This window comes from Bison bison, unplaced genomic scaffold (assembly GCF_000754665.1).
Source record: "Bison bison bison isolate TAMUID 2011002044 unplaced genomic scaffold, Bison_UMD1.0 scf7180017864503, whole genome shotgun sequence".
Taxonomy (NCBI): Eukaryota; Metazoa; Chordata; class Mammalia; order Artiodactyla; family Bovidae; genus Bison; species Bison bison.
This window is the reverse complement of record NW_011495061.1, coordinates 6,502,922-6,520,209: the sequence shown is the minus strand read 5'-3', so window position 1 is coordinate 6,520,209 and position 17,288 is coordinate 6,502,922. Positions and strand designations below refer to the sequence as shown.

At 37.3% G+C, this 17,288-nt stretch overlaps 1 protein-coding gene across 1 annotated transcript in view; it reads left to right on the top strand.

Moving 5' to 3' along the window:
• The window catches only part of SBF2 (SET binding factor 2), a 502,701-nt gene that overhangs the window by 434,303 nt on the left and 51,110 nt on the right, over positions 1-17,288 (top strand). The window contains exons 25-28 of the mRNA XM_010829324.1: positions 2,923-3,068; positions 5,376-5,574; positions 12,189-12,385; positions 14,650-14,790. Of these exons, the coding sequence (XP_010827626.1) occupies positions 2,923-3,068; positions 5,376-5,574; positions 12,189-12,385; positions 14,650-14,790 (683 nt within the window). The remainder of the gene's footprint in view (positions 1-2,922; positions 3,069-5,375; positions 5,575-12,188; positions 12,386-14,649; positions 14,791-17,288) is intronic.

The following is a 17,288-nucleotide window of genomic DNA, read 5'->3' as shown; positions in this document are numbered from 1 at the left end:
GCTCTCCCAAAGTTGAAAGTCACTGTCAGGGAATGTGACCCATCTCCTAAGTCAGTATGTGTTTGCCATTCTGTCACACCCACTGAACGAAGCTCAGGAGTTATGGAGAGCAGCAATGACATATGGAACAATCATGTTCATTGCTTATGATGCAGTTTTAGAATGTGAAGTTCTATTTTCCCTTTTTCCTCTGTTGCTCAGTTTCTACCTTTGAGCAATCCCTTTAGTTTCCATCAATACCCAGGTCAAGTAAACAGTTTTGTTCTGATTGAGAGGTGAGAACATTTTTTTTTTCCCCACTTTTTTTTTTTAATTGGAGGCTATAACATGAGTCAGCCATGGGTGTACACATGTTCCCCATCCTGAATCCCCCTCCCACCTTCCTCCCCATCCCATCCCTCAGGGTCATCCCAGTGCACCAGCCCTGAGCACCCTGTCTCATGCATTGAACCTGGACTGGCGATCTGTTTCACATATGATAATATATGTGTTTCAATACTATTCTCTCAAATCATCCCACCCTCGCCTTCTCCCACAGAGTCCAAAAGACTGTTCTATACATCTGTGTCTCTTTTGCTGTCTTGCATATAGGGTTATCACTACTATTTTTCTAAATTCCATATATATGCATTAGTATACTGTATTGGTGTTTTTCTTTCTAACTTACTTCCCTCTGTATAATAGGCTCCAGTTTCATCCACCTCATTAGAACTGATTCAAATGTATTATTTTTAATGGCTAAGTAATATTCCATTGTGTATATGTACCACAGCTTTCTTATCCATTCGTCTGCTGATGGGCTTTTTATTTAATGTCAAATTTATACAAAGGTTACAACACAGTGCAAAGGAGTCCTGTATACCCTTTACGTAGATTCACCAGTTGCTTATGCTTTATTCCATTCTCTTTATCATTTTATCTCTCATATATATTTTCTTAAACATTTGAGTTATATACATAATGCTCCTTTTTTCTTTAATATGTCAATATATATTTCTAAGAACAAAGACATTATTTTATGTAACCACAGTACAGTAATCCAACCAGGAAATTTAATTGATATAAAACTTTCACCTGACCAGATTTCATATTTAAATTTTGCTTATGAGCCTTTGCAGCTCCTTTTTTTTCTGTCTGGTAGAGGATCCAATCCAGGATCAGTCATTGCATTTCCTTTTGTCACATTTCTTTAGTAGGAACCCTTATTTTTTAATGAAAATGTTTATGAATTTATGTTGAAACATTTACATTTGAATGGTTACAAAATAATAATTGCTTTAAAATGTTCTTCAATTAATGGTAAAATATAAGGGTTAATATTGCAGTCCATTCACCATTAATCACCTGGAGTTTGGGCATCTGCTAGTACAAATTACATATTAGGGTTACTCTGCAGACTTTGGAGAAAAGGCCTTCCTTTTGCCTGAAAGTGGGGCCGGGTGGAGATGATAGGCCATTTGAGGTTGCAGGCAGTATGTCATTTCTAAACTGCATGGCTAGCCACTCGTACCATTGTTACCTGGTAAGCAAAGGAGACCACGCATATGCAGGTGTGAGATGCTGAAGAAGCATGAACAGCATTTTAAACATTTAAATGGTGAGCCAGGCGTTGCATCTTAGCACTGTGTGGTCACAGAGGAGCCTATGATATTCATTGTTTTAACTCTCTGTGGAAGAAACAAAGCTTTGTATGGTGTTTTATGTTTAGAAACTGTTGGGGTGAGGGTGGTTATATATCTGTAAAATCAAGCTTATTCTATCAAGCTACAACAGAGACATATCAATTTTAAACCTTAAAATCTCTTAGTATTATCTTGCATATATAAAACAAAAGATACAGCTCTAGCTGGGAAAACATTCAAAAATCCCCTTGAGTTTAAGTTACATCTGAAGTGATTCACAAAAGGCTTAATTTAGGAAATATCTATATTGTGTGAATTCTAAAAATTACATAAAACAGCATTTTAATTTGAGGTCCATAACCCTCAAATTTACATTTCAGATCACTAAAGATGAGGTTTGATAAAACTATTTGTCTATAAAAGAATCCTTATCACTTTTCATTGAACAACAAGAAAACACAGGAAAAGTTCTGTTGTTGTATGTGGACAAATAAATCAAAAACATTCTTACTTGAAACCTTCACCTCAATATGATTATTCAGGAAATGGGACCTTTGTTTAATTCTTTGGATTATAAATATCTACACCCAGAATTTCTATCAGCAATAAAAACTAAACTATTTAAATAAGGTACTTTTAGATCCAAATATCTTAAATCCTAGTTTCTCTGTAATTAAAGCTGATTCTCAAAAGGGTACTCAGATTTCTGATTTCTTGTCTTTTCTCCTCTCAGAAAAGGGAATTATGTTAATTATTCTTTTCCATATCTCAGAAGGTTTCTAGTGTCAGAAGGCAGGACACTACACTTACACATTTAAAGCATTTAAGAAATAAGTGGAGGTGCTACCAGCTACATTTGTGGTGATCTTAAAGAAAACCTATGAGTTAGTAGAGATTCTGAATCAGTAGAGAAGGAGGTAGGCTGGCTTTCCACGCAGGAGGACTTCTGCAAGCATGGTCTCTGGTGGAGGCAGTGGCATGGATAAACAGAGTGAGTTGGGGGCATGCTTGACAAAAAGCCAAAGTGAGGAGTTTAGATTGGGGATGAGAAATAGTCTGTGTCCCACTCTAGGTTCTTGCACTTTTTGCCTAACACAGTGTCCTGATGATAACGTTATATAGTAAATTAGCCTTCTGCCATATAAAAAGTGACCTGAAGAAAGAGAGCCTTAATGAAGGTCTGGATAATACTAATGGGTGTGGCGGTAGAGAAAAAACAAGTTGAGCAACATGGGTATCAAAAAATGTAAGTGGCATTTTCATAGTAAATTAACATTCTCTTTGGTTTTATAACTCGCAGCACTTTCTCGAAAACCATTGTGAAAGGTGCTAAAAGGGCAGGCAAAATGACGATTGGGCGGCAGTATTTACTGAAGAGGAGGACAGGGACGATTGTGGAAGAGAGAGTGAGCCGTCCTGGATGGAATGAAGACGATGACGTATCTGGTATGTGAGAACTCATTTTTCCTTCGTGAATGAACTTTGTTCTTTCTTCTTATATGAGTAAGAACAAAAGAGAAAGACATAGTTGCACTTAAACCTGACTCTTAAAAACCTACCTCATAAGATGGGAGGTACCACCTTCTCAGAACTGGAAAAAAATTTTTTTTGGTTTTCCTAGTATTCCATTGTTCAGATAAGATTCTGTTAAGTTGTATTCCTCCTTTGGGCTTCCCAGGTAGCTCTAATGGTAAAGAACCTGCCTGCCAATGCAGGAGATGTAAGAGATGCGGGGTCATCCCCTGAGTTGGGAAAATCCCCTGGAGGAGGGCCTGGCAACCCACTCCTATTCTTGCCTGGAGAATCCCCATGGACAGAGGGGCCTGGCAGATTACAGTCCATGGGGTCGCAGGGAGTCAGACACGACCGAAGCGACATAGCACACACACTCCTCCACTAAATCCATAGAGCCAGTTGGCCACTGTTAGGTGGGTGTTCCTGCCTGGAAAATCCCAGGGACGGCGGGGCCTGGTGGGCTGCCGTCTATGGGGTCGCACAGAGCTGGACACAACTGAAGCGACTTAGCAGCAGCAGCATGTGGGTCTCATTAAAAAGAGAAAGAAATCCCACTGCACAGGAAATTTAGGTATAAAGTTGTCCCCTGTACTTTATTGTTATGGAATAAGAATAAGAAAATAAGGGCATAAATTATTCAAAGTTAAATATTTGGGGTTTTGGTGAGAACATTGTGGGTACTCCTAATCTATATGGGGAATCTAAGATGAAGGCATTCTTAGGTGATAAGAAAAAAATGCCTGCTAAATATCTAAAAGAGCAGAACCTGGGAAGCTGAGATAACTCAGTCAGGAAACTAGTAGCAAAATTTTTCTATTCCTTAACCCAATGTCAAGTATGCTTATGGAATTAACACTAGAGAGAATCTGATCTAAGAGAGAGGATGCCATTGCATCCTTTTTCTTCTCAGACTCTTAGACTGGATCACCAGTGATTATACAACTACTACTTTTACTGCCACTAATACAACAGAAGAACATTTTAAAGAAAGAACTATCATCTTTAGAGAGATCTTTGGCTAAAGGTCTCCATTTCAGTATGTGTAGCTACAGGCTTGCCTCTGGGGGCAGTGAAAAGATCATTTATTGGAACCCGGGCTTCTCACAGTCACATGGAAAGTCATACAAAAATTACTGCTACCCATCACTATTGACTCTTCTAATTTAAAGCTTTTATGATTTCACAGAACAAAAACTTGTTCTATGATAATTATTCCTCCAAAAGACCAAATTATGTAATACTCTTTGCTCTTCTAAAGATAAGAGGCCAAAACAAATAAAACTGATACTTAATGATGCATTTGCATTGTGAAGTTCACAAACTAAAGCACAAAGGCTTATATTTATAGAAATAAGCTAGGTTTTTTTTTTTCTTTTAATTGAAGAGAGCTATATCTTTCCCTTTGACAGTAGAACTTTGAGTACATTTCCAAAAACTTTGAAAGGTTAATTTTAATTCTCTCATTGTAAAAATAAGTAGGAAAGTAAATTAGGACAGTTTTTAACATGGAATTTTTTTTTTTTTTTTTTTTATTTAGAACATGCAGTACCAATTAGGAATGTTGTTGTTTTTAATCCTCCCTAAAATACTTGGTTATTGGGTAAACTCTTCCAACATCTAAAATTTTAAAGGCTTCTGTAACCTGTGATTGCAAAATTGAGGGAGTTTCCCATGTACACCACATCCTCTGACAAAATAAAACTTCCACCAAATATAACTTCTTCATATCTAAGAAAGATCCTTTCCCAGTAGTGAACTTCTGCTTAATTAAGAATTTCTAATGAAAGTGTATGCTCTTTAAAGTTAACTGAAACCTGATGAGTTTGTGTAATGATTATGTTAGAGGTGAGTTTTACTAATAGGTTAGTCTCTCACAAAGTATGAGTGTTTACAGAGTCCTAAATAGAAATCACTCCAGGTGGACAGTAAAAATCAAGCCTGACTAACAAAGAAAAATATGGGTAATATATTCAAAATTATATTGTTTTTAGAAATTTTAAGTTACTTTCCCTGACATTTTGAGTTAGTTGAGCTCCTAATATTTTATTTCCTGACTATTACAGTTTATGTTTGAGCATAATGATGCCTCATAGAAGTTCCATGATTCAATTTTTGGCATACATAGCACCTCTAACCTTAATATAAACCTCTCTTGGTTAAAGATCCTCTTTAGAAGGAAGTTTTTAATCCTGTACTTTGAGCTATCTCATTTCTTCAAAACCTGTTTCTGCCATCAAGTTTCAGATGATAGTGAACTCCCCACGAGTACCACTCTAAAGGCCTCAGAGAAATCTACCATGGAACAGCTAGTAGAAAAAGCTTGTTTCAGAGACTATCAGCGTTTGGGTTTGGGAACCATAAGTGGCAGCTCCTCTCGCTCTAAACCAGAGTACTTTCGAATCACTGCCTCCAACAGGATGTACTCACTCTGCCGGAGGTAAGTCTGTTAGTCTCTCCAAAAGAGACCTTCCTTTCTTCCATTTGAGTCTTGAATGGGCTATTTGCATCCATAGCCAAGAGAGAGATGCTGGAAAACAGGAGCAGGCTGTCCAGGGGTATGTGTGTTTAAGGGACATTTTTTGTGCAGCATGTGCAAGCGTCTCACTGACATTCTCACAAGTATAGCTGTATCACTGAACAGTGCCTATGTTAGATCAGAAAGTGGACGGTAATAGTTTCTGTCCATTTTATGAATTTCCCATATTTGTCTTTCTCTTCCTGTTTGCCCCTCTTCTAGCATGCCTGAGATAGCGTGAAGTAGGAATAGAATTTGCCCAGGCAGAGGAGAGAGGAAAATATACTGTAGGTCAAGGGACTGCAAACTTTTTCCTTAAAGGACCAGATAGTACATATTTTCAACTTTACTCAGCATATGTTCTCTTATTGCAGCTATTGAACTCTGCCACTGAAGCAGCCATAGCCAGTACATAAAGAAATGGGCAAGGCCGGTTTGGGCCCAGGCCGTAATTTGCTAATCCAAGTGTAGGTCAGGTTTCCTTATGCTGTCTAAATAGAATTTTTTCAAGAGATATTACTTAAAGAATAATATGAACACATGTTCTTTTTTCTACTGTGTCTACTGCTATTTTTTATATATCTGTTAAGCCCTATTTCCTGCTTTATGTCTTTTAAAACTACATTTTTACCCTCCACAAGTTTGATCATTTTCAGGTAAGTTCTTTTCTTTGCATGTATAAATTTCTGGTTTGATTAAATACAATAACACTGTGAAAGTACTTTGTAACTTGTAAGTCTTGTACATATTTTAGAAAGTTGTCTTAATGTTACTATTAGTTTAAGCCCTGCTGTTCTTGAAGAACTGTAGCTATCTCATTTTAAATGACAGTTTAAGTGTACAAATACAAATGTGAAACTTGAGAAACATATTGGGAATGTAGATTGACATTTGGGATAAATAAAAATTTCACATTAAGTACTGAAAGGCTGTGACTTTGTTGAGTATGCAGTAATTTTCATAATACTCTGTCCTTCTAACCAAATTTTCTTTGTAGTTAAGTGTAAGCAAAGGCATAAGGTGTGACGTCCTGCTATTTGAGAAGCTTGTTATCAAAATCTTATCTGACAGTGAGAAAACAGATGTTATTTATCATTTCACTCTGTCAGAAACAAAATAAAATCTGAATATACCATTTATTCTAATGATTATTATAAGGAGATTATGGTGATATTAAATAGCATAAACCCATAAGCTATTAGAAGGAAATATAATAGTAAATAATCCAAAAGAAGGCAAGAAAGAGAGAAAAGGAATCATGCAGCAGATGGGACAAATAGAAAGCAAATAGTAAGATAGTATAAATTCAGATATATCAGTAATTATATTACTTATAATATTGATAAATGTTCCAGTTAAAAGAAAAAGATAATCCGAATTTTTTAAGCTTTATGCTGCTTTTAAGGGCTATATCTAATATACAAAATTACCAAAAGGTTGAAAGTGAACAGAAAGAATACAGCATGCAAAACCACCTTTTTAAAATAAAGCTATCGTCAATATATAAATTTTAAAATATATTTTAAAGTAAAATTTTACTAGCAATAAAAAAAAGATGGCTCATAATGACAAAAGGTTCATTTCATTCAGAATTCATTATGACCAAGTGTAGTTTATTACAAGAATGCTAAACTTGCTAACAATTGAAAATTAATCAGCACAGTTCACCACATTAAAAGAATTACAGACTATTGTAAGTTCATTGTATACAGAAAAGCATTTATAAAGTATAATATATGAGTTTTTACAAAAAACTTTAAGCAGATTGGAAATACAGGGAGAGCTTCTTAATTTCCTAAGTTTCTAAAAAATATATCCTGCAGCAAAAATTACTTAAGGTAAAGTATTGACACCTTGTACTCTGAGATCCGGACAAAAGTGCCCACTATCACCACTTCTAGTCAGTGTTGTATTAGAGGTCTTAGGAAGTACACAAAAATTAGAAAAATTAATAATAAAAGAAAGATTGAAAGGAAAGAAATAAAACTGCTTTTCACAGATGATCTGATTAAACAGAAAATCTGAGGGACTCAACTGATAAACTTGTTATATTAATAAGCAAATTTGCAAGGTTATTATAAAAAATTAGTCATGTATATACACCAAAAACAATTAAAAGATGAAATTTTAAATGATGTTATTTTGATACTATTAGTACTATTTAAAGTAGCACTAAAAAACATTATTAAACACTTGGGACTAAATCTAATACAAGATGTATAAAATCTCTACATGGTACAGTCAAAACAGTATTAAGGATGACAAATAAATAGATATTTAATGTTCTTGGACTAGAATATTCAGTACTCTAAAACTGTGATTTCTCCAGACATTGACCTATAGAGTCAATACAATCGCAATCAAAATCCCAGCAAAATGTTCACAGAAATTGAAAAGATGATTCTAAGAGTTACATTAAAATGCAAAAGGCCAGAAGTAGCAGGATCGTCTTACAGAATAATATTATAGGATATCAAGACTTTATATAAAGTAACAGTAATTAAGGCAGTATCGAATGTTCACAGGAATAAACAGATCACTAGAGCAAAATAGGGAATACAGAAAAATCTCAACATATGAGAACACTTGGCTTAAGATAAAGATAGCATTTAAAAATAGTAGATAAAAGATATTTTTCAATATATGGTGCTGGATATCCATACAAGGAAAAAATTAATGTTGCCCTCTACCTTACACTACATAGGCAAAAATCAATTCCCACTGATCTGTAGAGCTACATGATCTACATGAAAAAGGTTAAAATTTTAAATAAAGCTTCTAGAAGATATTTCTTAAGACAGGAAAAAAGCTATCCATAAAGTAAAAGATTGCTAAGTTAAGAAGTTTTATATATCAGAAAACATTATTAGGGGGATAAAAAGGCAATAACCAAAGGCAGAGGATGTCCTCTTTTGTGAGGATATCCTAGTGGGCAATAAATATCTAAAAAGATGCTTATGTGACTCTTGGCATAACTGATGCCATCTTGGGCCTTAACAGTTTCTCCTGTCTTTTCGCTGACCCTGCCCAACACTGTACTATGCAGTGAATCACTTCTCTGTCATCAAGAGCTTTGTAGTTAATAGATATTGTTTAATGCTTATTAGGACCAGGTAGTCTGTATGCTCTGTTAGTTCCCAAACAATGATGAAAACCTTCCCTGAAGTATTCCCAGGGCCCATGAGACTAGTGACCTATTATTCTTAACTTGGGAATGCACATCCTGTTTCTAAGCACCTACCGCCATACCCTAGGTTGACTATAAAATTGTCCTGGGCTCAGAGTATAGTAGCAAATGTTTCCTGATCATTATCCACTGATAGATCCCACCCTGTGAGTAAGTTACCCTCTAATGAACTGGTCCATTTTATTATTATATTTATATATATATATAAATATATAGTATTTACTTGTGGAGCTGCCTGCCTATGCTTTAATCTCAAGATGCCTTCTCAATTTGGTAGGCACTTTTAGTTCCCTCCATCTTCCAACAGTGCTCATTTTATTAGTCTTCAGATAAATACAAATTAAAGTCCCAATGAGACAACTTTATACCTGCAAAAATGGCTAAAATTTAAAAGACCGACAATACACAGTGCTAGTAAAAAATGTTGAGCAAGTAGAACTCTTTGTTGCTGGTGTAACTGTAAATTGGTTAAATAACTTTAGAAAGCTCCCTGGCAGCATCTACTAAACTTCTAGACCTGTACTGAACATGTGCACAATTTGTTATGTATTTCTTGGAAAGCCTACTCCATCTGGGAAAGCGTACGTACTCCCAAAAAACAACTACAAGAATGTTCATGGCAACATGTTTCTTATATAGTCAAAAGCTAGACACTACTCAAAATCAACAATAAAAGGATTAGATAAGTAATATAGTCACATAGTGGGATAATAGACAGCAACAGTCCCCTACCTTTTGGCAACAGGGACCAGTTTCATGGATCTGCAGGGGGAGGTGGGTGTTGGGGTTTAGGATGGTCCAAGCACATTGCATTTATTATGTGCTTCATGTCTAATCTTATGCCACCTCTGATCTGAGAGCAGGCACTGATCTATGGCCCAGAGGTTGGGGACCCCAGCTCTACATCAACGAAAATGAACAGACTATAGTTGCATGCAATAGCATGGATGGGTCTCATAAACATACTGTTGAGAAAAAGAAGCCAGACACAAAAAAATAAATTCTATTTGTTCCTTTTTTGTAAAATTCAAAAAACAGGCAAAACTCATCCATGTTGTTAGCAGTCAAGGATGTTTAATGATAATCTTTGGAGGAAGAAAAGGGAGAAACACTGATTGGGAGGTGACACAAGGGGATTTTTTGGATGCTGGTAATGAATGGTCCATTTCTTGACCTAGGTGCTAATGATATGGATTTCTTTTTGTGTTAATTCATGTATGTTTCAAGCTATTTGTATATGCGTTATTCTTTGATCGGAAGTTTCCACTTTCCAGAGTGCGTGAATGTCGCTCAGTTGTGTCCGACTCTTTGTGACCCCATCAACTACAGTCCATCGAATTCTCCAGGCCAGAATACTGGAGTATTCCTTCTCCAGAGGATCTTCCCAACCCAGGGATCAAACCCAGGTCTCCCGCATTGTGGGCAGATTCTTTACCAGCTAAGCCACAAGAGAAACCCAAGAATACTGGAGTGGGTAGCCTATCCCTTCTCCAGCAGATCTTCCTGACCCAGGAATCAAACCAGGGTCTCCTGCATTGAAGGTGGATTCTTTTACCAATTGAGCTATGAGGGAAGCCCTAAAAGTTTCCACAGCAGCTCCTAAAGCCCAGTCTACCTCAAGGCTTCCTCTGGTACCCATGGCTGGTAGCTCTAAGTAGTGGTGGTAGAATAGCGGGGGGTGGCAGGATAAATGGATATATCTTTCATGCTAAATGACACTGGTCCTGAGAATAGCCTCTGCTGGCCTTCAGGCTGTATGCTTTTTACCCTAGCACCAGTAGCTATCCAGCCGTCACTCAGGCCCATGCCTGGGACCAGGAAAGTCTTAGATCCTGTGTGTAGCAGAGCATGGTCTGTGGTGCTAATGCCATGGAAGGAAGGGACGGGGGAATGGGGTAGAGGAGTGTGTTGGTTCTTTCCCAGTTACTGAAACAGTACCGAAAGCTATTAAGCATTACTCTCTTATCTAATACACAAAATCACTATAGTATCTAGAACCAAAAGGAGCAATAAACAAATACTAAACTGGAGTTAGAAAGAGAAAGCCCTTGCTGTACATCTGAAACTAACACAACATTGTAAAACAACTGTACTGCGATTTAAAAAAGAAAAGAAGCATAGGACCCTAATAATGGAACTGCTTTTCAAGTCTTCATGAATGATTATGTCTACAACTATGACTCTCTATCAGTTTGTGGTATTAGAAAAAGACAGCCTGTAAACCTGAAGCACGAAAGTGCTAGGCTTTCAGAATGCTTCCAGGGAATCTCTGGGTAAATAAGAGAAATAAAATTGGCATTTACTAAAGCCATTGAAGGTTATATGACCACATACTGGGTTTTCTCTCCCTGCTCTCAGCACTGACTTATAACAAGATAAGGGATTAAAAGTTCGGGAAGTGATCAATTGCACAGTATTGTGACAATGTCACTGATTTGTGGACTGAAGATAGTTAACATGTTAAGTTTCATGTTAGGTACAGTTTACCACAATTCTAAAAAAAATCACACACACACAAAAGACATGGGATTAGAGGTTAGGAGATTATTAACATGGAATCTCTTTAATATTTCTAAATAAACTAAAGAACTGCTTTGAAAGCTGCCTGTCTTCTTGTACTTATCTATAAAAACAAGATAAATAAGTTTTTATCTATCTTGTCTGTTTTTAATTTTCCCAGCATCATATCCTGTAAATTTATGAGCTAATCTTTTTTTTTAATTATCAACATGTAGTGTTAATAAAATATTTACACTTACTTGACATTTGAACATATTGTTTTCATACCAAAAATCATTTGGTTTTGATTTTTAATCCTTTCACCATCTCTGGAATTCTGAATGTTAGTGTACTTTATCCTCTGTTGTCATTTCAGTAATCCAAGGAGTTGACAGTTTGATTTGTCATTCTCATAAAGTTGACATTAATACATTAATCTTGCAATCTTTATTCAAGTTGTATATAAGGCAAGGGAAATTTTGTTTATTGGAGGCCTTTTTAATAGTTATGTATGCCGTTTTTAATTTTTACACTTAACGTTACTCAGCAAAAGCTTGCATTATCACTGAAGAAGGCTTATTTAAAAAAAAAAAAGAAAAGATTAGTAGATGAGCTAGTTGTTTTCACTATCTAGGCCTTTTCTTCTCAACCCCCAAAGAACTGAATTGTTTCATGTTTGAAATATATGTCTTATCTCTCCACCAGTGTTTCTGAGTCTTAGAAATTTGCTGTGAACTTATGAAATTCACATGCTTGTATTCTTTCTCTCCCCGTTTCTTTTTTCTTCTCCTCCCCCGACCCTGCCTCACCCACCCAAATCATCCTGTTTCTCCTTTCCATACCCCTGAAGCTATCCTGGCCTTTTAGTTGTACCTCAAGCTGTACAGGACAGTAGTTTACCAAGAGTAGCCCGCTGCTATCGACACAATCGCCTGCCTGTTGTATGTTGGAGAAACTCAAGAAGCAGTACCCTGCTCCTCCGATCTGGAGGATTCCATGGAAAGGGAGTGGTTGGCCTTTTTAAGTCTCAGAACTCCCCTCAGGCAGGTAAGCAACTCTCCACAGCACTATTCTGATCCTTCCACTTCTGGGTATTCCAAAAATTCAGGAAGTAAAGTCCAGGAATGCTAGTTGTGCCCTTTCCATCAAGCCTCTCACATGTGAACTTTTCCAGTGCGCTGTGTATAGTCTGTTCAGTTAAGAACTAGAGTTGATGCTGTGGGGCTCCGCCTTGAATTTGACATCTTGCTTAATATGTCTGTCTATATTTGAATTTTAATAGAAATTAACATAGTAAAGTCTTTGGTTCTAGCTGTTTTCATTTCAGCAAACCAGAGTATCCACAAATGGAAACAGATATAATAATTGTTTTCTTTTGGGGGGGAAGTATTCAGATATATTTACTAGCTTCAGAAGTAAATAGGTATTCTGTCCTATGTGATATAGGATATCCTGTCTCATTCCTACATGTCACGCACACACACACATACAAGTCAGCAACCTAAAGACCAAAATCCTGGTTTTGGAGCACTCAAACGGAAAGGTTTTTAGGAAGCTAGAGGCTGGTCAGTGTAAGAAAAAACGCACACTAAGCGCGGCCCCCTTTTTCTGAGGACACTTCTGAGCACTGGGTTTGAGGTCTGAAGTTAGTCAGAAGCTACATTTTGCTAACCTTTCTCATAACCTCTAGCTTAAAACAGATGCTCAAAAAATTTAACCAAGGACCACTAAGACACCAGATTCAACTTAGGAATGACTTCCCTCTTTGGAAATGAGCAAACTCAAGTTCAGTGGTTCAGTAGGTAGAACCATGTGCTTTTTGATATGTCTTCTTTATTCTCATCCATTCCTTCCTGAAAGTTCAAAGTTGGCCAGCATGTCTTTGATCATTCAGTTGACTTGAGGACATTATACACACAATGCTATATTATTGGCTTCCCTCATGACTCAGACAGTGAAAAATCAGCCTGCAATGCAAGAGACCAAGGTTTGATCCCTGAGTCATGAAGATCCCCTGGAGAAGGGAATGGCAACCCACTCCAATATTTCTTGCCTAGAGAATCCCAAGGACAGAGGAGCCTGGTGGGCTATATTGTTGTTGTTATTCTGCTTGGCGTGGAATCTCAACATATATATATTGAAGGCAGTCGGCTTTTAACTTTTTCTGTCCTAAGGAATCTTCTCAAGCTACATAAGGGGATGATAGAACATAACATATGTAGATTACATAAAGTGAGTGAATCATCTCAGGAGCATTATTATGAGCATATCACTGAGCTTTTAGTTGGAAAACTTGAAATTGTCTTATTCCACTCATTTCTGATTTTTCAGTATAATATAAATTTATTGTTTTTCACACTTTTTGAACTCACACATTTACTCACATTTTAATATCTTTGAAATGGGAATGTGACCTACAGTTCATGTGATCAGAAAGAATTGTGTCTTGGCTTAAATGGCAGTTTTTAAATTCTCATTAAATAAAATAGTAGTGCATCTTATAATTAATGGCATTTTAGAGTTTATAAAATGATGGCACTTTAAAGTTGATAAAATATAAGATAGTGATGCTAATTATTTATTTCCTAGTCATGTTGTAAGAAAACTTGTTATTATCTGTTGTTCTTCTAGTCAGTCCCCTCCCAATACCACTTTAGAGTACCTGGGCCATTTTCAGTGATTCTGTTTTATTCCATGCAAGCCAGGCTCAGACTCCCTCCAACCAGAATTGCTCTCACTGTTGTTTCCATCTGTGCATACTTTTTGATCCTGTTTTAGAAGGACCAGGGGATTGAGCAGTAGCTGCTCCTGTGTCCTCATCTTCCTCCACTCTTCCCACAACAACCCTCTACAAGTTCACGTCCCCTGTTAGGCCAGTGTGACAGAATTGGAATACAGTTACTGGTATTGGGAAGTCTCACTTCTGCTCATTCTGGGATGCTGAGGGAACCTACTCCATCCTCTGCTCCCGAACAGAGGCATGGGTCATCATGGAAATGTTGTCTTTTGTGAATCTTTGAGTTGGTTGGATAGTGAAAAACTATACCTCCACTTGGGAGGACAGCTGTGTGCTGGCTTTCCAGGCCTGGGCTCTTTCAGGAGTATGAGGAGGCAGCCTGGAAGTATATGTGGTGAAACCATTATCATCGGAGGATTAGCTATTTAAGTTTGGAGTTTTAAGTGGGGCTGGTTTCTATATTTGAGTGTGGTAACTTGAAGACCATATATAGAAGGAATAAGCATATGTATATAGAGTGAACCTGTTTTATTAATATAGAGATGGTTTTACTTAATATCTTTTCCTTTTATAGCTCCTACCTCCTCTTTAGAATCTTCCAGTAGCATAGAACAAGAAAAGTACTTGCAAGCATTACTGAGTGCAGTTTCTGTCCATCAGAAACTCAGTGGCAATAACCCTCTTACTGTCAGGCCAGCACTTGCTCTGTCTCCAGGTAAGATTTGATATAATGCATTTCTTTTTGACAGCTATGAAAGGTCATATTCATTCCTAGGGTTAGCCTCTTTAGTTATTTGCATTGTTCCGTCAACACGACCCCTTAATGTTTTACCTTATGGTCTGTAACTTTAGCTTTTATCAGGGTACCACTATAAATTTCTAGTAAATAGTAACCAAATTTAGAGATTCGGTTATTTCCTTTTAAAAAGAGTAGTAAGAGAGGTGGTAGGAAAGACAAAGTCATGTGAGTTTTTTTTTTTTCCTGAAATCTGTTTTACACAGTTTAAAATATCAGTATTAGAGTTGACTGTGTAAGTTGAACATGTTTATTGAATGTTTATTAAAATCATCATGTATAAGTTTGAAATTCCTGAAGTTTCTGTGGCCTTTTATGACTTGCAGTACAGTTTGTTTTCACTAGATTTGGATGAAGCCATTAAGACTTGTACTAATATTCTGTTTCAGTTATCATGTGATGGAACCCCAAAGGGTTCATGTAGAGGTAACCCTAATGTGTTAGACACAGGAGCATGTGACTTGAGAAGCTGGTCTCCTTGGCTTAATCAGCTATTTGAATTAGCTCAACATAAGCAGAAAGTGGCTTTTCTTGTAAAGTAACACCATGCATGCCTTGCTTCATTTATCATTCAGTTCTCTGATTGCACTTGCCAAACCTAACTCTCTATAATCTTGCAGATGTGTGTATCTCTGAGGAAATAGTAACAGTGCCTTGTTATCTCTATTAAGCTTTGGGTACTTAAAAAGTACAATGTTTGGCAGCAATTAGACATGCTACACATGAAGATAACTTTTTGTCATTTGAGTAATGTTAACCCCAACGACATGGTTTTTGTTCTTCTTTTTGGCTGACTTTAGGGACTGAAAGGAGGACTTCGAGAATGTCCACTGTGCTTAAGCAGGTAGTGCCAGGACATTTGGATGTAAACCCATCCAATAGCTTTGCTCGAGGAGGTTAGTAAGACTGATTTTATAACTGAGCCCTAATACAACTTTAAAAGCAGAAAATTTTTTTCTAGATAGTGATACTTTAAATCAACTAATGATTAAATTTGTTTTTAATCACCCTTTCTAAATGAATGATCAAATGTATTACTAGCATGGTGACAGATGAGTTTAGCCTCATGGAACAAGAGGTATAATAATTGCTGAAATCTTACATACTGATGAGTTTGGGAGCACTGGATGGGGAGGGGAGCGTGGAGCATGTCGAAATGCTGACTCGGCCCTGGCAGCAGTCCACGATGCTTCAAGTATGCAGGGTAGAAAAGCTGAGCACAGAAGCATAAACAGCTAGGGCAGTGTGAGCCCAGACTCAAAGGCTGTGCCTCCAATGCCTGTTATTTTCACTCTTGTTCTCGGAAGTGCTAGGTTGAGGAATAAGAGACAATAGTTCAGGATCGACATAAAGACTATTTTACAAAATTCACTTGTTTCCCTTTTGAAAACCAAGATTACTGTGCACATCTCCTGGCAATCATACTGATTCTTTAGATAGATACTTTTTTTTCCTTCTTCATCAAAACTTTCTGTGATTGCAGAGTTTCCTAAGAGCTTTCACCCTTCTTCTTTGGTTATCTTCCTAATCAGGCCTTAACATCATTGTATTAGTTTCTTGGGCTACTGTGACAAAATGCCACTGTGTGGCTTCAAAAGCCATTGTACGGAAGCCAGGCATTCAGAGTCAAGATGTTATCAGGTTTGGCTTCTTCCGAGGGCCATGAGGAATAGTCTGTTTTGTGCCTTTCCCCTAGCTTCTGATGGTTTGCTGGCAATTTTTGGCATCCCTTAGCTTGTAGAAGCATCAGCCAGATCTCTGCCTTCATCTTTACGTGACATCCCTGTGCACCTGTCTCCAAATTTCCCCTTTTATAAAGACACCAATCACACTGAATTAGGGGCCCACCCCACTGAAGTGTGACCTCATCTTAACTAATTACGTCTGCAGTGACCCTATTTCTAAATGGGGTCACATTTTCTGAGGTGCTAGGGGTTAGGACGGCTTCAGCAATACGTGAACTGTGAACTTCCAGGTGTTCGAGCTGGTTTTAGAAAAGGCAGAGGAACCAGATCAAATTGCCAACATCTGCTGGATCATCAAAAAAGCAAGATAGTTCCAGAAAAATATCTATTTCTGCTTTATTGACAAGCCAAAGCCTTTGACTGTGTGGATCACAATAAACTGTGGAAAATTCTGAAAGAGATGGGAATACCAGACCACCTGACCTGCCTCTTGAGAAACCTGTATGCAGGTCAGGAAGCAACAGTTAGAATTGGACATGGTACAACAGACTGGTTCCAAATAGGAAAAGGAATACGTCAAGGCTATATATTGTCACCCTGCATATTTAACTTCTATGCAGAGTACATCATGAGAAACACTGGGCTGGAAGAAGCACAAGCTGGAATCAAGATTGCTGGGAGAAATATCAATAACCTCAGATATGCAGATGACACTACCCTTATGGCAGAAAG